Source organism: Oncorhynchus masou, chromosome 18 (genome assembly GCF_036934945.1).
Source record: "Oncorhynchus masou masou isolate Uvic2021 chromosome 18, UVic_Omas_1.1, whole genome shotgun sequence".
In the NCBI taxonomy this organism is placed as follows: Eukaryota; Metazoa; Chordata; class Actinopteri; order Salmoniformes; family Salmonidae; genus Oncorhynchus; species Oncorhynchus masou.
This window is the reverse complement of record NC_088229.1, coordinates 41,859,134-41,883,215: the sequence shown is the minus strand read 5'-3', so window position 1 is coordinate 41,883,215 and position 24,082 is coordinate 41,859,134. Positions and strand designations below refer to the sequence as shown.

Sequence of the window (24,082 nt, the reverse complement as noted above, 5' to 3'; positions counted from 1 at the left end):
AATAATGACGCACGATCAGTTCACCCTGTTATTTGAATTCTTTCAACAACAAGCATCTAGACTTTGTATATATATTTATTTAGGTACAAGGTTTATCCTGTCTATTTTTTCATTCTTAATGCGCACATTCGTTCCATGCGCATTTGAACATAAAGCAGCTTGATTTTAGACCATTTATGAAGACGTATCACATGATAATACCTATCAGTCTTGCGGATGTTTGTATTCATTTTTGACGTCTTGGTTTTGTGTCGCAGAGACCCGGCCCACGAGGAGCAGTCGGGCCGCCAGGACCCCTGGGACCCGCAGGGAAGGATGGTACTGACGTGAGTTAGCTAGCCAGACACCGAAGCATGAGGGTCTCGCTCCCATTGCTTTTGAGACTACTGTAAGGTAGTGGAGTGTAGTAGAGCTGGGTTTTGCCATCCAAATACTGAATGAAGTTGTCATCATGGCTGAGGCAATCAAGTAACCTGTTACTTTAGCACTCGCTTGTCAAACAAATTTGAACATTTACTTATGTGGACCTACATTAGTATTTATGTCAACTTTTTATAGGGAAAGTGTTGACTTTGATCCTTATAATAATCCAAGTAATTTTTACGTTTCTACAATGTTTAAGGGGGAAAATTTAAAAAAAGATGAGTTTATTCAAGTTGTGGCCTACTGATTAACAACAACCAAACTGAAATCAAATGCATTGAAAATCCAAGAATGACTGATATTACATTTCTAATCACAGCTGTTTTAATTTCCCATCATTGACGATAGTGGTGTTTTAATGTTGGTCTTGCAATCAAATTCTGGTCAAATGCTCTCTGTTATCCAGTTTATAACAGATTGACTCCTCCCACTGAGAGTCTTAACCCTGCCTTACAGGTATTTAGTCATCATTAAACACTCTGTACACAGGACTTTTATTGGCCGGAGGGCACATCAGAGCCAATCATGATAGAAATGGGAAAAACCAAAGGTCGGAACTTAAACCAGCAGCCAGGTTCATACTTGTGCTATATGTTAAGAGGGGAAATAGGATTTTGTGCTCAAAAAAACAAAAACACTAAGGCCTATGGTCTCAAACCTTACAATAACTTGATATGTTAATGGATCCCCAAACAGAGCCTGCCAACTTTTCTGATATCTTATGCTTATCAAACCTTTAGATGTTGGGGATTGAATAGCTGTGTTGCTTTAGTGGAGTAAAGTCAATTCACCACAGTTTGGAAGGCCAGCCAGCCATACAGAAGACCCATTCATTCATACATTCCCCAACCCTACGAGAGCATCTAAAGTTTCCCTCACACCTCCTTCCTCGCCACCCTCCCTTCTCCTACTCCCTCTCCAAACCAACCTGAGGCTTTCATCATGTGACCATTCCACTCCGTCTTTTAGAAAGGTTTATTTTTCCCCATTGCCCACTGGGAGATTTAGGGCACAGGGTAGCTGTGTGTTAAAGCACTTCATACACACAGTCTGTATATCCCTGGTAGCCATTCAACATATAGCTTTAGATGAGTTTAATTTCAGTTGTGTTTTGATTGGCCTTTTACGGGGGAAAAAATGGCCAGAAGGACGTCCGTATTTCACATCTTTCGGCTGAGATGGTATTATTCGTCTTTAAACACACATACACACTCAGGGTAATTGAGTGGCATTTGTGACTGCGGACTTGTATTAACATAAAATTTAATCACTTGTTATTTAAGGACATGATATGTCCAAAATATGTCCAATTCCCAGACTGAAAACAAAGGCCTTTGAGATGTGTGTCCAATTGGAATCGTATGTTGTTTCTTTTGATTGGCAGGGCAAAGATGGTCCTGCTGGACTTTCAGGGAAAGCTGTGAGTATAACAACAGAACATAACCTTTTACAACAACAGATCAACAATAACATTTTGTGAGGTGTATGATTGTTCTAACACAGACCTGTTCCAATGGTTTAGGGACCCAAGGGGAAAGCAGGGGGAGCAGGAGGACCAGGGAACCCAGGCCTGCCCGGCCTCCCAGGGGTGGATGTAAGTGACCCGTAGAAACTCTCTCACACACACACACACACACACACACACACACACACACACACACACACACACACACACACACACACACACACACACACACACACACACACACACTGGTCTTGTTATTGATGCGTAAGAGATTGCCTGAATTGCTGTCATAGACTCACCATGCACCTATTAGCTATGCAGTAGCTTGAGGCTATTGCTACCAAACTCTACTCCTTGACACTTGCTTAGACTGCCTCCAGTATTCACTGTATCTCATCGTATAATTGACTGCCTGGAGTCGACTGATTTGGACTGAACAGCCATGTACCTGCATACAGAATGAGGAACCTGTCCTCTATTCAGTGAACAACTTGCTCATAGCTGCCTCTTGTTAGAGAACTTGAATGAATTATCCCATAAAATGTGCCCGCCCCCCCCATCCATTCAAACAGTTGAATTGAGTCATTTAGATGTAAGAAATAGCACAGTGTAATGTCTAATAATGTTTCAACAATGTTGTGATTCTTCCTCAGGGATTGACAGGTGCTGATGGGCCTGCAGGGAAGGACGGTCCTCCAGGGGAGTTGGTAAGTGAAGTGCCTATCGGTCCCCCAAGGTTCCTGCATGGCCGTTTGCCTCTGGATGTGCCTCATTAACTTTAATGACATCTTTAACTAAAGACGGTCCCTTTGGCCTCATCAATCAGCCACTAAAACACACCGATGCATTCACACACATACATGTACACGGGTGTGCGTGCGCGCGCACACACACAGTATGTACAGAGCGACAAAGGCATTAACAATTTGAGGTGCCTCAGTTAGCTCAACTTATGAAAACCCACCCAGAGAGCTGGTGTTGTGACCTTAGAATGACCTTAGGCTGAGGTAGGTGCCATCCAGTCCTCTGTGTATCATATCTGTATGACCCTACAGAATAGAGAGAAAGGGGGTTAGTTACATTGAGCTCCTTGAGACGTTGGTGGGCTAAAGCTGGTACCTACTCAGGCCTCTGTTTTCTCCCTGTCGGGATGGATTTGTCGAACAAATTCCCTTTGTGGGAATGTTTTTAATGAGGGACAGGGTGACACTGTCAGATTTATCTAGCTCTGGCCGCTGCTTCCCTAATCCCGCCTGGAATGCGCACAGCTGCCCACCAATCCGGCCAAGACTATAGGAAGCAGAGGGATCTGCGGCTTGGACGCAGGAGGAAATAAGTACAGTTATCCTCTGAGGAAGATGAAGCGCTGAGAATATGAATGACGGGGTGGTAAAAGGCAGGAAAGCAGTAGAGCGCAGGAGAACGTAATGGTTTTACCTAGCACCTCCAGAACTGGATGTGATGTGTTGGGAGTCAAGCATTAAATGCGAGCTATAAAAGGATGTTCAAAAGGGTCCTGTGATCACAACTTGAAGGGAGGAAATGTGTCCGCTGTCAAAATGGAGGCAATTCAACTAATTAGTCACACTAATCAGGAAGTGAGTGTTTATTTCCTGGCAAACATCCATGCACTAATGGGATGAAGGTTGACAAGCTTGGAAGTTCTCTCCCTCCCCCTGCTCACACTGAGGAAGGAATTTGGGCTGAAGCTGTTTTCAGAGCAAAACACAGCAGCTACATTTTCAGGAAAAAAAAACTTTCGCTGCCAAGACATATCTACCACCTCCCCAAAACAGTCACTAGATAATGAAGTTCACCGATGCTCTTCAACACACATAAGCAGCCTTTACTGCTTAGACTAGAGGAAGACACTGTATGTTTTCACTATTAAAGGTGCTACACATAGGATTCTTTAGAATCTTTGCATTGTAATTTCAGAAAATGTCCATAATATATCTGGCGCTAACAGTGGGACGATAAGTGTTTCACAGTATTACTTACCCGCCAGTGTTGTGATTGGCTACGATATTCACCTATTGATTTCTCCCACCGGAGCAGCATCTGTTGTCAAACTGGGAAAGCTCTCTTTACTTTGTGGCTGTGCTATCTAGTGGAAATCGTTCTGTCATTTCCTGGTTGCAAAAATTCTACACTGTTCGCTCAATTTCAGTCTGTTATAAAAACAAGCACTGAGTAGTGTAGGGAATCCTTTTACCATCTAAATCGCTGTGAATATATATTTTCAATAAGAAAAAATATAGCTTTTTGAAGCTGGTGGACCAAAACCGCTGTTTAAAGCTGGTGGTAACTTTCACATTTTGGTCCACCAGCTTCAAATAGCTGTAAAATAAATCAAACAGAGAATACTAGAGATACTGAGAATAACAGTAAAACAGTGAAAACAAACCACGACACATTCCCATGCGTCACAGGAGACATGCACGCGTGTGTCTCTGTGTGTGCATGTGTGATACGTGCTCGTGTGCAGGTGCATGCGTGCGTAAGTGCTGTGTACTGTATATGTGCATGCATTTATGTGCTTGAGTGCGTGCAACAGTGTCTGTGCATGTGCATGTGTCTAACTGTGTGTGTTAGTGTGTGTATTTGTGTAGCAGTCTAGTCTACACTCATCCAATATAAAGTCAGTTGGAACAGTGTGGAATGCAGTGTGGGTTGCCATGACACCACTGTGTTAAGTCTCACTGTGAGTCTTTTTCTCCCTCACACCACACAAACAGTCCAAACACAGCTGAGATGGAATGTTGGTTGGGTTGAGTGTGTGTGTGTGTGTGGGTGGGGGGGGGCTGGCTATCTGTCGAAGTTGTCTGAGGGGTTGTGTGTCTTTGTCACTACAGGGCGAAGCTGGACCTCCCGGGCCAGGTGGACCTCCTGTAAGTACAAGTTCATCTTCCATCTCTGTTACATGCCCAATAAGATATCAACGTAGCCTGCATCACCAGTCCATGTTCATAACCTCTATTACACCAGACTGATCAATAGAAATATAGATGCTTTTGATTACACACACTCACCTGTCAACAGCTAAATCCATAACTAGGACCCAGAGTTTCCTGGTCCAGTCACATGGTCAAGAAGAATGCTGGGCCCTACCTATAAGACACATACAAACGTTCCCAGTTATACCATAACACACACAAGCACACACAGATGTCTATCCCCGTATGCATACGGTGCACTGTCACACACATCTTCAATTCCCCCTATACATTTGAACCATAATAATATCATCTTGTTATGACACGATGGCTAATAAGTTGTCGTGTGTGTGTATGTATGTCTTAATATGCCTTTCCCTGTCTTCCGTAGGGCAGAGGGAGACCGGGAGCTCCAGTGAGTACAGATGGCATGTGTTGTGTGTCTGTGTGTGTGTCTCTGTGTGTTTGTAGATATTTTTGCATGTCTATATATGACTTCTTCTAGTTACGCACGTGTTTGTGTATGTCCGTGCCTGCTGCGTGTGTGTGTGTGTGCTCTCACCCAACCCATTTCTATTGTTTCCAGGGGCCACCAGGAGCCAATGGGCTTGCGGGCGGAATCGGGCCACAGGGACCAGCAGTGAGTGTTAAGACCAATTAATGAATTCATCCCGATTTAAGAAAGATGTACAACAGACAGGAAATAGGGAAATATACACATACACTGAATCACCTCTTTGACTGCCACTACTGGGTATCTAGTGGACTCCCTGGTAACTCACGATGAAGCAATCAAGTTTGCAAGTTTAATGTTTAACCACTGAATGACAAGTAAAATCTACAGTACCAGAAGCAGCATCACTCCAGGACCAACACTGGAGATCCCTGAAACAGAGAAGACAGGCACGTCTCTCCAATCGTTTTCCCATAAACACCTCCATAAACAGTTCTCATCTCCAGGGAGTGGAGTGGGGAAAGACCCCTGGAGAGAGAACCAGGACTGATTGGCGTGATCGTGATGAGGCATGATTTCAGTTGAGCTTCATATCGGAGACGCTGGTCAGAGGTTCAGCAATGGAGCATCAGCTTTGACTTCCTTTATTTTAACATGATGAGAGTATGGGGCAGTGTAAGTCTATGCAGTGATTTTGGTACAGTTTATATGCAAATTAATCAGGTTGATTGATTGACTCTAACCTGTGTGTTCCTTTGCCACTCTCCCAGGGCCCTGAGGGTCTTGCAGGATTGGCTGGGCCACCCGGCCCTGACGGACCCCCAGTAAGTACAGACCATCTACATTATCTGTTGATTCTCCACCTTAGTGACATTGTTATTGCTGCCATCAGTCAGGGATGGATATGCGTGGTCACACAGATGTGGGGTGAAGAAATGCTTAAAGAAAGAAAGATGGAAATGAAACACATTCATTTGGGCTCCCGAGTGGCGCAGCGCTCTAAGGCACTGCATCTCAGTGCTAGAGGTGTCACTACAGACCTTGGTTAGATTCCAGGCTGTATCACAACCGGCAGTGATTGGGAGTCCCATAGGGTGGCGCACAATTGGCTCAGCGTCGTCTGGGGTAGGCCGTCATTGTAAATAAGAATTTGTTCTTGCCAAGTTAAATGAAGGTTCGTTTAAAAAAATACAGTGCCTTGCGAAAGTATTCTGCCCCCTTGAACTTTGCGACCTTTTGCCACATTTCAGGCTTCAAACATAAAGATATAAAACTGTATTTTTTTGTGAAGAATCAACAACAAGTGGGACACAATCATGAAGTGGAACGACATTTATTGGATATTTCAAACTTTTTTAACAAATCAAAAACTGAAAAATTGGGCGTGCAAAATTATTCAGCCCCCTTAAGTTAATACTTTGTAGCGCCGCCTTTTGCTGCGATTACAGCTGTAAGTCGCTTGGGGCATGTCACTATCAGTTTTGCACATCGAGAGACTGAGATTTTTTCCCATTCCTCCTTGCAAAACAGCTTAAGCTCAGTGAGGTTGGATGGAGAGCATTTGTGAACAGCAGCTTTCAGTTCTTTCCACAGATTCTCGATTGGATTCAGGTCTGGACTTTGACTTGGCCATTCTAACACCTGGATATGTTTATTTTTGAACCATTCCATTGTAGATTTTGCTTTATGTTTTGGATCATTGTCTTGTTGGAAGACAAATCTCCGTCCCAGTTTCAGGTCTTTTGCAGACTCCATCAGGTTTTCTTCCAGAATGGTCCTGTATTTGGCTCCATCCATCTTCCCATCAGTTTTAACCATCTTCCCTGTCCCTGCTGAAGAAAAGCAGGCCCAAACCATGATGCTGCCACCACCATGTTTGACAGTGGGTATGGTGTGTTCATGGTGATGAGCTGTGTTGCTTTTACGCCAAACATAACGTTTTGCATTGTTGCCAAAAAGTTCAATTTTGGTTTCATCTGACCAGAGCACCTTCTTCCACATGTTTGGTGTGTCTCCCAGGTGGCTTGTGACAAACTTTAAACAACACTTTTTATGGATATCTTTAAGAAATGGCTTTCTTCTTGCCACTCTTCCATAAAGGCCAGATTTGTGCAATATACGACTGATTGTTGTCCTATGGACAGAGTCTCCCACCTCAGCTGTAGATCTCTGCAGTTCATCCAGAGTGATCATGGGCCTCTTGGCTGCATCTCTGATCAGTCTTCTCCTTGTATGAGCTGAAAGTTTAGGAATGGAGACCTGGATTCATATTTAGTGATTCAGGACACTGAACAGGAGTTTGCTGCACTGAAAGTAAAGGGGCTGAATAATTTTGCACGCCCAATTTTTCAGGGACAAGGCACTGTATATATATCAATCTGAACTTCATTTTCATTCTACCTCTCTAAGGAATGGCATGAGATCTGTTGGTAAGTGTCAGGACGTTTTTTCAGACCCAACACATTTAACATCAACCCTGCCAGATTTTGGTAGTTTTGCAGTGGTCTGATATTCCTTCCATTTCAATATTATCGCTTGCACAGTGCTCCTTGGGATGTTTAAAGCTTTGGAAATATTTTTGTATCCAAATCCGGCTTTAAACTTCTACACAACAGTATCTCGGATCTGCCTGGTGTGTTCCTTGTTCTTCATGATGCTCTCTGCGCTTTTAACGGACCTCTGAGACTATCACAGTGCAGGTGCATTTATACGGAGACTTGATTACACACAGGTGGATTGTATTCATCATCATTAGTCATTTAGGTCAACATTGGATCATTCAGAGATCCTCACTGAACTTCTGGAGAGAGTTTGCTGCACTGAAAGTAAAGGGACTGAATAATTTTGCACGCCCAATTTTTCAGTTTTTGATTTGTTAAAAAAGTTTGAAATATCCAATAAATGTCGTTCCACTTCATGATTGTGTCCCACTTGTTGTTGATTCTTCACAAAAAAATACAGTTTTATATCTTTATGTTTGAAGCCTGAAATGTGGCAAAAGGTCGCAAAGTTCAAGGGGGCAGAATACTTTCGCAAGGCACTGTATATATATCAATCTGAACTTCATTCTTCATTCTACCTCTCTAAGGGTCTTCCTGGGGCCCTCCCTGATGGCAGTGGAGATCTGTTGGTAAGTGTCAGGACAATTTTTCAGACCCAACACATTTAAGGACATCAACCCTGTACTGTGCTGCATTGAACAGCAATGGGACATTATTTTTACTACATGCCTTTGCCTAATGCAGTGTTGTCGTTCCCCTTTATAGTGTCCTGCCATCTGCCCTCCTGGCCCCTCCGGCCCTCCAGGAATGCCTGGATTCAAGGTGGGTACAGGACATTGTTGCTCTACTTTACTGAGTATGCCTTTTAAAGCTCTGAAATGTGCGCTTTTCAAATGACAGTTTCCCCCAGGAACATGACAACTAAACTAACTGTTGTATCTCTCCCATTCTCATGATCTACCCTTCTTGGTCTTTCTTGTATATCTCTCGCCATCCCCCTCTAAATATGTTTCCCTTGCTTCTTCCGTATGTCTTCTCTTCCATCCCCTCCCTCTCTCTCTCTCTCTCTCTCTCTCTCTCTCTCTCTCTCTCTCTCTCTCTCTCTCTCTCTCTTCATTTAGGGTCACACAGGACACAAAGGAGACAAGGGAGAGCTCGGGAAAGATGGAGAGAAGGTGAGATCAATTTAGAATGAAACTCGGGGAGCAGAAAGGTTTACTAGTCTGAAGTGTTAATCCGGATGTGGAATACCTATTGGTAACTGTGTGTCCTGTTGTCTCTCCCAGGGTTATGCTGGCCCATCTGGTCCTCCGGGTACTCCCGGCACTGTGGGCCTGCAGGTGAGGGATGTCACCTAATGTGGATCGAAACACAGACATTTTTTTATCTGTTGCCTGTTTGTTTAGATTGTCCAGTACTTTCTGCCTCGGGCCTGATGTGTGAATGGTATGCAGTGTTGATCATTCTTATTGATTCTTATGGTGTAGATCGATTCTGATTGGTTCTGAACTATCCCGTGGTGTTTTTTCCAGGGTCCTCGTGGTTTGAGGGGACTTCAGGGCCCGATGGGTGCAGTAGGTGACAGAGTGAGTACCATGCCTCTGAATGTCTTTGTCACAGACCTCTGGCTGGTCTGGAACTTACAGACCAGCACTTCAATAGGCTGCAGTGGAAATGCTATGTCAGTTTCCCTGATTGTAATGCATCTACTGTCTCTCTCTCATTATTCTTTTCAGGGTTTACCTGGTTTCCGAGGCAAACCTGGTATTGCTGGCATCATCGGCAAGACAGTGAGTCTCTCCTTGTTTATACTATCTGTTGAGTAGCATATAACCCGTACCTCACTTCGGCACTGGTGTTTATTACATTGTGTTAGGTGTCTGCCATTGGTCCCATCAATAAAAAGCTCTGTGACTGTCATTTGACAATCCCAGGGTGATGTTGGAGAGAAAGGACCAGAGGGATTTAGAGGGCCAAAGGGCGAGATTGTGAGTAAATAATACACACATGCTGTACATTGTTGTATTGATATTTGCATGTCAGACTGAACATCCTCTTTAAAGGCAACTCTAATCTCTAATGAAATAGCAGACTAAACAGCCATGTGATGGTACATGGTGTGTGTACAAGAGATTGTAAAGGATCTAAAGTTGCGCTACAAACATGATCAGGTAATGTAACATTGTACCCTGTCATTTCTCAATAGGGCAAAATTGGTCCAAAGGGAGTTCCCGGGGGAGCAGGACCCAAAGGGGAGCCTGTAAGTCTTAAAATACAAATCTCTTAAAATACACAATAATAAAATGTAAATCTCTCATGAAAACAGATATTGCAGATCTCGGATCCCCTGACCAACAGAGTGTTTCCCTCCTCCGCAGGGCATCCCTGGCAGAGACGGGAAAGATGGCACCCAGGGACTGGACGGCGAGAAGGTAAAGTGGCACCCTTTCCTCCCAAAATGCTCTCTGCTCTGCTGACATTTCCCATGAGCCCACGGTGGGTGTGGCTGATGTCATAAGTGACAGTGTTTCTCTGCGTTGCCAGGGCGACGCCGGACGGAATGGGGTACCCGGTGAGAAAGGACCCAACGGCCTTCCTGTGAGTATCAAACCCAGTGTGTCTCCCTCCCGGTGGCCGTAGCTGCTGTGTTGAGCATGACATTATCTAGCGTCTCGCTGTGTAAAGTTGGCCATTATCTGTCCCACTGTATCCTACTTAGGAGATGCCTTTATGCCTTTTAACCTGCACGCACTGATTCTCTTACACACTCTAATGACCACACAATCATATCTAACTGAGTCTCTCACAGTGTGTTTACTAGGCCCAAGTCCCATTATAATCATTGTACTACTGTGGCCCAGAGTCATGTTTCTATGTCTGTGTTTCAGGGTTTACAAGGAAAGGCTGGCTCAAAGGGAGCCACAGGAGGAGTTGTGAGTATGACAACAATGCATAACCAGGTCATGAAGACAGTGATTTCATAAAGGCACGGATATGATGTATACAATGGGGCCATATAGAGAAGGATATCACCATTTTTACCACCCCAGAGATCATGTTCAATTATTCAGTTCTAATATGTAATTCTATGGTTTAAACCCCAAGTCGCTATTCACTATTTCCACACCGTGGGGGTAAAATTGGGGGAGTTCTCATAGACGGCCAGCAAAAAAAGCCTACATTTACATGTAGCTTATGAGTGCATTTCACACTAGTTTTTGGTTCTAATTGGATTGTAGGGTTTGTATGAATGTCCTGCTTAATATAATGTTTGTGACATATTGTAAATCAACTGCATTATACAACAACAACAAAAACACTTCAACTTAACCTTCAACCAGTAAAATGGCTCTTTGGCTACAGCCTATGTCAACGAGCAATAGCATTTTAGGTAACAACTGCTGCATCCAAAATAGGCATTTTGCAACTATCACAACCAAATGTAATTTTTGCGACTGTAAAAGCAATAATCAAAACAACATTGCAAGCATATGAGAACTCCAACAAGTGTTTTTGTTTCGAAGTAAAAACGACGCAAATCTAGGCTATTTTCTTAGTGATGTCATAAAGCCATTGAGGTCACAATGATATCATGCAATCAAAAGATGGAATCATACAGCTAATATTACAACTGATATTATAGACCCAGTTGGTATTAGATATAACGTCACAGCCCGCCTGTGGAGAAAACACATCAGCTTTTTGGCATGTTTGTTTTCTTTTCTGTATAACAAAAAAATCGAAGTTGCCTCTTTTACCATAGGAGTCAAATGGAAAGAATGTTTGTTTTCCCCAATTTGTGGGCGTGGTCGAGGGGGATACATTCTTATTATGTGAATACAGACTCAAAAGAAACAGCTAGTGGTGTCATAGTCAGTGATGTCATAAATGTGTACTGTGATGTCACACACCCAGTGACGTCACAAATGGTATCATACAATCAGATAATAAACCATACAGACAGTGATGTCACCAATTATGTCATGTCAATTACAATCAAAGGTTCCCTGCTCAGACGTTGCATGCATCAACCAATGGTTGCGTGCCACTTCATCAACTGTGCCGTCAGGAACCAGATTGCTATAAAATATGATGTGGTTAGATAATACTTAAAATACCTATGAAGGTGTTGTGAGATCTGGCAAGAATGTGCCCATTGGAACCATACCGACAGTAAAGTCACAAATGACATCATACTTTCAGAGGAAATACACAGTGGTGTCACAAATGACATCATACAATTAGAGGACCCATTAAGCCAATGGCAGTGAAGTTAAGCCACCACATAACCCTTCTGTTAACCTTTTTCTTCCCAGGGCAACCCAGGAGAGATGGGAGAGGCAGGGCCGTCTGGAGAGCCAGGTATTCCTGTATGTATCTGATGGGCTTCTGGGGCAGTGGGGTATTATCGGGGTGTCTGTGTGTTGTGTGTTGTTTTGTTACATTGCAGTTGTGGTGTATCAGCTCGTCTCACTTGCCTGCACCATCATCTGACTCCTCCCACAGGGCGACATCGGTATCCCAGGAGAGAGGGGCGAGGCGGGAACCAGAGGAGTGGCTGTAAGTAGTCTAGGTCAAAGTTCAATATCGTATCCATGGAAACGTGGCAGCATCCACCTGTTGAGATGGCAGTGGGTAGAGTGGAGCCATGTACTAAGGCGGTAGGTAGTTTACTGGTTAGAATGTTGGGCCAGTAACGGAACACTGGTTTGAATCCTATAGCCGACAGGGTGAAAAATCAGCCGATGTGACCTTGAACAAGGCACTTATTAACCCGAATTTGTTGTAAAACAACACATTTCACTGCACCTATCTGGTGTGTGTGACAATAAAACATTATTTTATTTGTTTTATTACCAAGCAGAAGTGTTTTTCCTGACCGTTAGAAAGTATTGTTAAAAAAGAGCGTAAAACTTCTGCCCTGCCAGAGCTTCCCCAGTCAACTGTAAGTGCTGTTATTGGGAAGTGGAAACTGCCGATGGAAGCAACGTCAGCACTGTTTGTCAGGAGCTTCATGAAATGGGTTTCCATGGCCGAGCAGCCGCACATAAGCCTAAGATCACCATGCCCAATGCCAAGTGTCGTCTGGAGTGGTGTAAAGCTCACCGACATTGGACTCTGGAGTAGTGGAAAGACGGTCTCTGGAGTGATGAATCACGCTTCACTATCTGGCAGGCAGGCCGACAGACGAATCTGGGTTTGGCGGATGCCAGGAGATCACTAACTGCCTGAATGCATAGTGCCGACTGTAAAGTTTGGTGGAGGAGGAATAATGGTCTGGGGCTGTGTCTCAATGTTCGGGCTAGGCCCCTTAGTTCCAGTGAAGGTAAATCTTAACGCTACAGCATACAATGACATTCTAGATGATTCTGTGCTTCCAACTTTGTGGCAAAAGTTTGGTGAAGGCCCTTTCCTGTTTTAGCATGATCATGCCCCGGTGCACAAGGTGAGGTCCATATAGAAATAGTTTGTTGAGATTGGTCTGGAAGAACTTGACTGGCCTGCACAGAGCCCTGACCTCAACCCCATCGAACAAATTTGAGATGAATTGGAACGCCGACTGCGAGTCAGACCTAATCGCCCAACATCAGTGCCCGACCTCACCAATGCTCTTATGGCTGAATGGAAGGAAGTCCCCGCAGCAATGTTCCAACATCTAGTGGAAGCCTTCCCAGAAGCGCATGATTTTGGAATGAGATGTTTGACGAGCAGGTGTCCACATTCTTTTGGTCATGTAGCGTATTACCACATTACCTATTGACGAGTCTGCTGCTCTCTCATTCTCTCCCATTATGCTTACAACAAGTCTGAAATGAAACAAGAGCACAGAGGCGTTATTAGAAGGATTTCAATGCCCAACAATACACAACTCTTTCCCTAAAGTTTGGATGTGACATTCATTTTCAGTTCCAAAGCTTCTCACCCCTAAAAGATAAGTCATAACTTCCTGGATTACTTGTATTGTTTTCATGTGGACATTAGCAAGTGAAACAAGATGGTGTTACACATTTTATCCATCGTCTTATTGTTTGTTTGAACATACAGTATGACGATTGAGAGAGGATAAGGGTGAAAACATCCCCTTATTAGTTAAATCATAAAACACAATTGGTTGTGATCAACTAGGAGACTGTTGGATAGCAACATATAATATGAGTGAGAAAGGTACAGAGGAAGAAAGAACATAACCCCCCCCCCCCCAAAAAAAGAAAAATGCTAGCATCGCAGCATTACTAATAACAGGGGAGGTTCTAATTTTTGGGGGGAGGGGGTTAAAAGATTCTCTGGTTCGAATTCCAGAGCTTTGAAGAGGACACTTAACCCTAATTTATCCTGTAAGTCACTCTGGATACGACTAAAATGTAAATGTAAACGGTAAAACATATGTATGAAAATACCCTCAAATAAAAGATGACATTCTGTACTATTGCCTCATATGAAAGATTTGATCTCAAATCCAAAATGCTGGAGTATAGAGCCAAATGTACATATTTTAGCTTCACTCTCCAAATAAATACGGAGGGGCGTGTATATTCACACTATATACACACAGTGGCCCATTTATTAGGTCCACCATCCCATTCACTAAAATGGATTGCTCCTACAGACAGTGAGTAACGTGGCCATGGCTTGGCCATGGCAGACAGGCATCGAGTCACTTACTGGGTTCCACTCCTATCAGCTAAAAACAAGAAGTAGAGTCTCCAGTGGACACGCCATCACCAACACTGGACAGTAGAAAAAGTAGAAAAACATTTTCTACTGGTCCGACTAATCCCGGTTCCTGTTGCGTCATGCTGATGGCAGAGTCAGGATTTTGCATAAGCAGCATGAGTCCATGCCCCCATCCTGCCTGGTGTCAATGGTACAGGCTAGTGGCTGGGGTGTAATGGTGTCTGGAACGTTTTCCCTTGATGCTAATTGAGCAACATTTCCGTGCCCTGACGAATTCAGGCTGTTCTGGAGACAAAGCGGGGTACGAATCGGTACTGGAGGGGTGTACCTAATAAATTGTATATAGCTATTCTCCTCCAGTTAGATGGAGGCAGTGTTGAAGACAGGAGTGTATAAAAGAGGTATGGATGGAAGCGGGTCAGAGACACAGAGGGGATTTTGTCTTTGGACCACCATCAGAACCCTAGAGGGAGGGAATTCAGGTTACAGCCAGGATATAAAAGTGATAATCATGCTCTACACCAAGGTTTCCCAAACTGGGTCCTTGGGCCCCTCCCCCTCCACAAGTGAACTTTTTGGTTTTAGCCCTAGCACTACAAAGCTGATTCAATTAACCAACTCATCGTCAAGCTTTGATGATTTGAATCAACTTCGTAGTGCTAGGGCAAAAACCAAAATGTGCTCTCAGGGCGGGGCCCCCAGAACCGAGTGTGGGAAACCCTGCACGACATCAACAATGACTCTTGGGCCTCTTTCACAAAGCGCAACCGCAATACCAAGTATAAACAATCATGCCCTTCTTTGTTGGAGTCTCTGAAAAAGGTACGGTTCGGGGCCTCCCGGGTGGTGCAGTGGGCACTGCATCACAGTGCTAGCTGTGCCACCAGAGACTCTGGGTTCGAGCCCAGGCTCTGTTGCAGCCGGCCGCGACCGGGAGGTCCATTGGGCGATGCACAATTGGCCTAGCGTCGTCCGGGTTAGGGAGGGTTTGGCCATTGGGGATATCCTTGTCTTATCACGCACTAGCGACTCCTGTGGTGGACCGGGTGCAGTGCACGCTGATCAGGTGCACGGTGTTTCCTCCGACACATGCGGTTGGCTTCCGGGTTGGTGTGCGCTGTGTTAAGAAGCAGTGCGGCTTGGTTGGGTTGTGTTTCGGAGGACGCATTGCTTTCGACCTTCGTCTCTCCCGAGCCCGTATGGGAGTTGTAGCGATGAGACAAGACTGTAACTACTAACAATTGGATACCACGAAAAGGGGGTCAAATTCACACGCAAAAAAAGGTAAGGTTTAAATAACAGATCATATTGGATGAGGGAAGGCTAAAAGTCAAAGGTCCGGATGAGATGTACTTCCTGTGTCTGCAGACCCTGATGTATTTCTTGTTGTGCTAACATAATGTTGTATATTTCCCAGGGGGGCATCGGACCAGTGGGCAACATCGGGGTTCAGGGCAGCAAAGGCTTCCAGGTCAGTGGTATGATGGGATACATCCTTTCTGGACAATCCCTGAATGAAATTCTGTGTCATGTGTTGGAGGTCTTCTGATGGTGTCTGTCATGTTCAACAGGGAATAAAGGGGTCTCTGGGGGACCCTGGCCTTCCCGGACCAACCGGAATCCGTGGCGGATTTGGGGAAAGGGTGAGTGTGACCCAGAACAGAACGCTTGCTGGCCAAAGACTGCAGAAGTGACCCACAGTGATGTTCACCCTGGGGATTTGAACATTTCACCATCAGTTTCCAAGCCCACAAATCCCTATTCACCACACAGATGTCCTTGTGGGAATTAACAAGGCCTTTCATTTGTAGCTATGCCTTTAAAAACAGATTACAGCTATTGACCATCTGATCCAATATTGGACTGCACACAAACACGCACACACATAGCTCCTCCTGCCACACCCATTTAGATCAGAGCAGTGTATGCTCATAACCTGGACAGTGTGGGCTTACTCACTCCAGCCCTAACGGTGTACTGTACTGTACCCAGGAGAGAGGTGAGAAAGAAGAGTCCTGTTCAGGAGCCGAGGGCAGAACAAAGCCTGGCTTTATCCAGCTTCCTGCTCTGTCCCACTCCACAACCCCCCCCTCCTCACTCAATGCACACAGTCTGCCATCTATGGAGCCATGGGCTCTGCTACTGGTCTCCACAACCACTGGCTCTCTTTTATTCAACAGTCCTCTCTCTCTCTCTCTCTCTCTCTCTCTCTCTCTCTCTCTCTCTCTCTCTCTCTCTCTCTCTCTCTCTCTCTCTCTCTCTCTCTCTCTCTCTCTCTCTCTCTCTCTCTCTCTCTCTCTCTCTCTCTCTCATTCTGTTCCTACTGCAGGGTCCAGTCGGAGCATCAGGCCCTAAAGGAGACGTGGTAAGTTCACATGTACTACACTTGTAGCTCTCTACAGTAGGAGTCAAAGGTCAAATTAAGTTGAGAATAATAATACCATAGAAACCCTGTTCCCACTGTCTTCATTCAGCATTCAGTGTGCTCATGGGGTTATCCTGTTTCTTGCCTAGTTAAAGAGAGAATCTTGCCATTGTCATTGATAATGGGAAAGGTTATAGAGGTGGGAATATGTTTTTTTGGGCTCATTATGGAAGATATTGTGGGGGTATATTTTACTTTTGTAGGGACATAACCAAAGATAGATGTGATATTTTCTATGGAAGCTTCTATGCACACCCAATTATTGTTATTCAAATATTCACTCAGGCTTGAAAAGGAAAATGATAAAAAATAATTATTTTGTTTTCTGTTCAGGGTGTGGCAGGAGCTGATGGTTTGCCCGGGGAGAATGGAGAACCTGTAAGTAATCTATCATATTTTAAGTTCAGTCAAATTAATATTCATCCAATCAACATGAAAACGTTTGTCATCCAATTTATTTTGTCTTATTTATCATTTTCAGGGTCCATTCGGTCCAGTTGGCCAAAAAGGAGAGGTGAGTAATCTCTTTATCTTCATCCAAACGGTGGAGTGAGTCCTTGTCAGTGTTGAATGTATGTTTAGGGCCTAGATTCAATCAGATCAAGCGTTAACCGGTGATAGCAGACACCTGCATTGCGGATGTTGTGGTGGTGTCAGAGATGGAACTGTGTTGGAGCAGTCGAATCGGTGAATAGCTGCTCTTGCGATCATTGTCACAAAGCCACACCCGCCCCACTCCAGTTAGAAGTTCAGAATGAGAAGGTGTAAGCTACATAGAAATGATTACGCTCAATTGGAAAAAAAATATTTTTAAAGATTTATGATAGGGCCTCCCTGGTGGCGCAGTGGTCTAAGGCTAGCTGTGCCACCAGAGACTCTGGGTTCGAGCCCAGGCTGGCTGCGACCGGGAGGCCCATGGGGCTGGCGCACAATTAGCCTAGTGTCGTCCGGGTTAGGAAGGGCTTGGCCGGCAGGGACATCCTTGTCTCATCGCGCACTAGCGGCTCCTGTGGTGGGCCGGGCGCAGTGCAAGCTGACCAGGTCCCTAGGTGTCTGTCTTCCGGGCTGGATGCGCGCTGTATTGAAAAGCAGTGCGGCTTGGTTGGGTTGCGTTTCGGAGGACGCATGGCTCTCGAACTTCACCTCTCCCGAGTCTGTACGGGAGTTGTAGCGATGAGACAAGACAGTAACTACTACTGCGACTCCATGCAGTGGGAGCCACTTGTGGATTTGACAGCTCTAGCTAAAGTGGATCTGATTGAATAGAGCCCTAGGTCCAACTCCATTCATTGACATATTTTACTGGCAGGTTTGTCCCTCTCGATAACTACCACAACAGTTGTGATCACATTCACTAGGCGTATAGTCAAAAGCTCTACTTAGTTGGGCTTACTAGACCAGTCTATCATTGACCCTTTTCCACTATCTTACACATCTTTAGTGTCTCTTTCCCTTATTATGGTCTCTCTCCACTCTCTATATTTTCTCTGATATGTTGCCAGAGATTTGGTGTTTGCACTAAATGCTGGTGCCCAGGCCAGACTGCAACACACTAACTCATTGTACAGGATCCCAGCTCACATTCCAGGATTAGCTGGATTAATTAGCCTGCCGTATGATTGCTTAGCCCAGTCTCTGCCATCCCCACTCTCTGCCATCCCCACAGGGGAGAAGGGAGTCACGCTAAGCTGCAGCACAGTTTACCTCACAATTAATGTAATTACAGCCAAGGCACTGATGTGGCTCGCTAACGCTACCTGCTGCTAGCTACAGCAACTCTCACACTTAGGATTTGTTGTGATCATTCAATTAATTATCAAATGATACATATGTACACTCCCACACTGATATTCTCAAGGAAGCGCACAACTACAGTGTTTACTTTTCCAACACTCTTTGATAAGTCAGGTTGTTTCTTATTCTGGGGTCATCTCAAATGAACTACTGAACCAGAAACAATTGAGCTGTCTGATTCCCTTAGATCAAGATGTTGGAGAAGTTCTAAGTTTCGCCACAGAGTGCAATAGACCTACACTTTCTTCCCTGACAACGGAACACCTCTACTGAATTTAACTCTGTTTGACATTTACTTAGTGAACACAAGAGCTGTATATTTGATTTAGTTTTTTTGTGTGTTTACAGTCTGGGAAGCGTGGAGAGCTGGGACCCAAGGGCGTGGTGGGACCACAGGGAGAGCTCGGAGCCAGAGGGGTTCCTGGGAAACCAGGTCTCATGGGCTTTCAGGGTGAACAGGGTCTGTCCGGAATCGCTGGCAAGATTGGTGTTCCCGTGAGTAACCTCTTTGAGTAACTAGGGTTAATGCTGTACTTCGATCCATGTCAACTTGGCAAGTTGGTGTCCCGGTACCAAGAATGTCTCAGATCGACTGAACTGTCACTGACGACACCTGCTGAATTAAATGTGTCTTCCCTGTCTCTGTTTTCAGGGTAAACTGGCAAGCGAACAGCACATCAGAGAATTGTGTGGATCTATGATTGATGGTGAGGATTTTGGAGATCAAAAGGGTTGTAGGGTGCAGTGTCCTTGTCTTTCTTTAAATGACCAAAAAGGGACTTTAAACTCCTTTTTGACAAAAACATGTTTGCAAATTTCTTGTTCCTCTGTCCTGCCTCTCTCAGATCAGATTGCAAAGCTGGCTTCCAACCTCAGAAGACCCCTGTCCCCTGGCCAAGTGGGTCGCCCCGGCATTACCGGACCTCCGGGGAAGCCAGGCGAGACTGGGTCTATCGGTCACCCCGGCTCCCGTGGACCTCCTGGCTACAGAGGACTGCCTGGAGACCTGGGAGACCCCGGTCCCAGAGGTAAGTAACAGGAGATACACAGGTCCATGCCGAGAAACATACGGCTCAAACTGCCTTTGTGACAGATAGTAACTTTGCAGCACAAAATGTACTGTACTTCTCATATGAAGTGTACAGACAGGTGTGACCATCTCTAGTATGTTAGGCATATTGCACAGTTCTCAAAGTAGTGCCAATAGATTGTCTTTTTTTGTAACATTGTCTCTTCCACAGGTGATCTTGGTGAACAGGGTGACAAGGGACCCATTGGAAAAGCCATCGAAGGGCCTGTTGGAGACCAAGGATACCAAGGTATGACAGTTTATACACCGTGCATTCACAAAGAGTGTGGTTTGGGCTAGAATGTGGTTTGATACAAGTTCATGGGTAGCGAAGGGGAGTTGTATCAGTAGACTCTCTTTGCCACAAACCCCTTTGTGGGACATCTGAGCCTCTATTTAAGAGTAATGCAGGGTTCCACTGTGTGTTTGAATTAGTGTGTACTTGTTGGGAGACTTGGCTCATCCCCTGCACTCTTGTTTCTGTGCCCATAGGTATCCCAGGAGTATTTGGAATCGTCAAAGACGGGCGTGATGGATCCCCAGGAGATCCAGGAGAACCCGGAGAGGCAGGTAGGACAGGAAGGACCGGGCACTCGGGCTCCCCAGGAATCTGCGACACTACCGCCTGCCAGGGGGCAAATGTCCATGCGAAAACCTCCAATCCCAAGAACCATTAAACATTACTTCCCTCATCCCGGAACTAGCCACCCATGGGAGGAGAAAATATGAGGAAGAGATGGAGGAGTGGAGAGGAGAGGAGAGGAGACAGACGAGTCACATAATGTCCTCTTTAAATGTATTTAAAACAAGACGGGAACAGTAGCAACAGATTTATTTTGAGGAAGAGAAGAACATCCCAAGAGTGTTAAAAGAAGGAAAACAGCAGTTTGGGAAAACAAAGAAACAAACTGAGACTAAAAATCTAGACTCCACCCATCCATGAAGTGGACAAAGCTGAGTAAACATTTCACAAGAGAGTTAGAAAACACCAGCATTGCTCCAAATACCATCAAAAGTGAATAACATTTTTTTTTTTAATTAACAACTGAAAACAACTTTACTGGAAAAGTGCTTATAGGCCATTATTTTTCAAAATCATTTGTGTGTAAAAGTATGTACTTATGTTCTTTCACTCCCTAAACATCTTGTGTCACATACCCCTCTATGGAAGGTAACTCTCCAAAACACTACAACCGTGATTGTCCTTGCAGTGAATGTGTATGTGTCAAGGTCCTTTCTGCATAGACCGCGGGTGTTACCTCACAAGACAAGCTTATGATATTGTAAAATAGGAAGATATGTGCCAGTGAGCAAAGTGAAGTCTGCCAAGGAGCTTTGTGTGTATCGCAAACAGGCAATGAAGAAACCTAAGTGCCCAGATATTTTGTATGTTGATGCAACCACAGTATTTTCCAACTCTTGATAGATTCATTTTTTTTAATCAAGTTTGTAAAAATTTTTTTGTCAATTTCCTTTTTTTGTCTTTCGTTTCACTTTTCACGATTACATGTTTGATTTTAAAATCTCCCCTTCCAATATGTTTTGAAAATAAATACAGTTGTGGATGCATCAGAAATTGTAATTGTAGAATAACACAATTTGTGTTCTTTATCTTTTTAATTTTGCAATGACCACATCCACTATATACCGGTACTGTATCTATTAAATATACATGACTTTAAATACTATTTATTATTTGTGGGTGACTGTTGTATGTACAGTAAGATGCTACAGCACCATGTAAGAAATAACAAATAAAGCCACTTTTCAGTAAAACATTACTCTTTTCTACATACAGTGCCTTGCAAAAGTATTCATCCCCCTTGGCATTTTTCTTATTTTGTTGCATTACAACCTGTAACTTAAATTAATTTTCATTTGGATTTCATGTAATGGACGTAAACAAAATAGTCCAAATTGGTGAAGTGAAATAAATAACTTGTTTAAAAAAAAATCATAACAGAAAAGTGGTGTGTGCATATGTATTCACCCCCTTTGCTATGAAGCCTAAATAAGATCTGGTGCAACCAATTACCTTCAGAAGTCACATAATCAGTTAAATAAAGTCCACCTGTGTGCAATCTAAGTGTCACATGTTCTGTCACATGATCTCAGTATTTCTACACCTGTTCTGAAAGGCCCCAGAGTCTGTAACACCACTAAGCAAAGGGCACCATGAAGAACAAGGAGCTCTCCAAACAGGTCAGGGACAAATTACAGATCAGGGTTGGGTTATAAAAAAAAAGTATATGAAACTTTGAACATCCCACGGAGCACCATTAAATCCATTATTAACAAATGTAAAGAATATGGCACCACAATAAACCTGCCAAGAGAGGGCTGCCCACCAAAACTCCAAGACCAGGCAAGGAGGGCATTAATCAGAGGCAACAAAGAGATATAAGATAACCCTGAAGGAGCTCCACAGCGGAGATTGGAGTATCTGTCCGTAGGACCACTTTAAGCCGTACACTCCACAGAGCTGGGCTTTACGGAAGAGTGGCCAGAAAAAAAAGCCATTGCTTAAAGAAATAAATAAGAAAACACGTTTGGTGTTCGCCAAAAGGCATGTGGGAGACTCCCCAAACATATGGAATAAGGTACTCTGGTCAGATGAGTCCAAAATTGAGCTTTTTGGCCATCAAGGAAAATGTCTGGCGCAAGCCCAACACCTCTCATCACCCCGAGAACACCATTCCTGCCGATGAAAAACATCAAGACTGGGAAACTGGTCAGAATTGAAGGAATGATGGATGGCGCTAAAAACAGGGACATTCTTTCAGAGATTTGAGACTGGGACGGAGGTTCACCTTCCAGCAGGACAATGACCCTAAGCATACTGCTAAAGCAACACTCATGTTGTTTAAGGGGAAACATTTAAATGTCTTGGGAAGGCCTAGTCAAAGCCCAGACCTCAATCCAATTGAGAATCTGTGGTGTGACTTAAAGATTGCTGTACCCCAGCAGAACCAATCCAAATTGAAGGAACTGGAGCAGTTTTGCCTTGAAGAATGGGCAATAATCCCAGTGGCTAGATGTGCCAAGCTTACAGAGACATACCCCAAGAGACTTGCAGCTGTAATTGTTGCAAAAGGTGGCTCTACAAAGTATTGACTTTGGGGGGGTGAATAGTTATGCAAGCCCAAGTTGTTGTTTTTTGTCTTATTTCTTGTTTGTTTCACAATAAAAATTATTTTGCATCTTCAAAGTGGTAGACATGTGTAAATCAAGTGACACAACCCCCCCCCCAAAAAAAAAATAATATCTATATTTAATTCCAGGTTGTAAGGCAACAAAATAGGAAAAATTCCAAGGAAGGTGAATACTTTCGCAAACCCCTGTATCAAGTTAATCAACTGAATGCTCATGCACAAAAACATTCAGAAGATAACACTAACCAAAAACAAGTAAATTGTCACATTTATTTTTCAACTATCCAATATAAGCAGGGTAATGTGAAAAACTGTCCAAATAACATACGATACAACTTTTGAACAAGAGTATATACAGAGTGAAGCATCATTGAACAATATACATTTAGTGTATTTACTGCAGCCACAAGTACCAAACAAACTTGTATAAAACACAAACAAATATTGTACAAATATTAGAATTCAAAGATGCACATACGATTAAGAATAACTCAACTGAAATGTAGTCAGTGGATCATCACGTTTTCATCAACTCTTCAATGCTAGAGAAACAGTGCCACCTGTGCACGATATTCAGTAAATCGCTCTTATTTAGTTTGAAAAAGGTTTGTTGCCTCAGAATCACAATTATGTAAAGTTGTATAAAAAATATCTCTCCTTCATTCTACAGTAACCGGATCTATATGAGCCCTTGAGTGCAGTTAAACTTGCACTGTATAACCCAGGCCCTCAGTCAAAATGTTGGTATGTTACATGGTCTGAAACTTAAAACTTCCCCCGTTTAACTATTGTCATTCATGAGGTTTGGAAGTGAAGCTAATTTGAAATATCAGTCAAACTATCAGGACACTTTTTATCACAATACAAATTTATGAAATCTGACAAAAAATGATGGCCAAATAATGATGGAAAATTACATGTTTGAGTACATGCCCTGTTAAGGAGGCACATTGAGGTACAATTATATTTCATATAATAAATATAATAATTATTAAATAGGTGTAATTTAACCCATCCTGGTTAAATAAAGGTTAAATTAAAAAAATGTAAAAAATGAGTCTCCGATCTCAAAAACTTGGACAGCTAAATCGAAGGCCAAAATCGTGTAGTGTCCATCCGGCTTAAGACGTTGTTTCACTGCTCCGATGCCTGTGGGTCGTTTGGTGGCTCTGCGGTCTCCTGGCAGAC

General features: G+C 43.8%; 1 protein-coding gene across 1 annotated transcript; it reads left to right on the top strand.

The window, feature by feature from the left end:
• Positions 1-353: 353 nt before the first annotated feature.
• On the top strand, positions 354-21,629 carry LOC135559364 (collagen alpha-3(IX) chain-like). The gene is made up of 30 exons (XM_064993530.1): positions 354-359; positions 1,946-2,017; positions 2,542-2,595; positions 4,744-4,779; positions 5,216-5,239; positions 5,411-5,464; positions 6,049-6,102; positions 8,367-8,408; positions 8,545-8,601; positions 8,901-8,954; positions 9,066-9,119; positions 9,312-9,365; positions 9,516-9,569; positions 9,714-9,767; positions 9,986-10,039; positions 10,158-10,211; positions 10,324-10,377; positions 10,668-10,712; positions 12,096-12,149; positions 12,286-12,339; positions 15,872-15,925; positions 16,026-16,097; positions 16,784-16,819; positions 17,213-17,257; positions 17,361-17,393; positions 19,022-19,168; positions 19,326-19,380; positions 19,519-19,701; positions 19,915-19,992; positions 20,235-21,629. Exons 1-30 carry the CDS (start codon positions 354-356, stop codon positions 20,417-20,419), a joined length of 1,872 nt encoding a protein of 623 aa, XP_064849602.1. The 3' UTR covers positions 20,420-21,629.
• Positions 21,630-24,082: the final 2,453 nt, after the last annotated feature.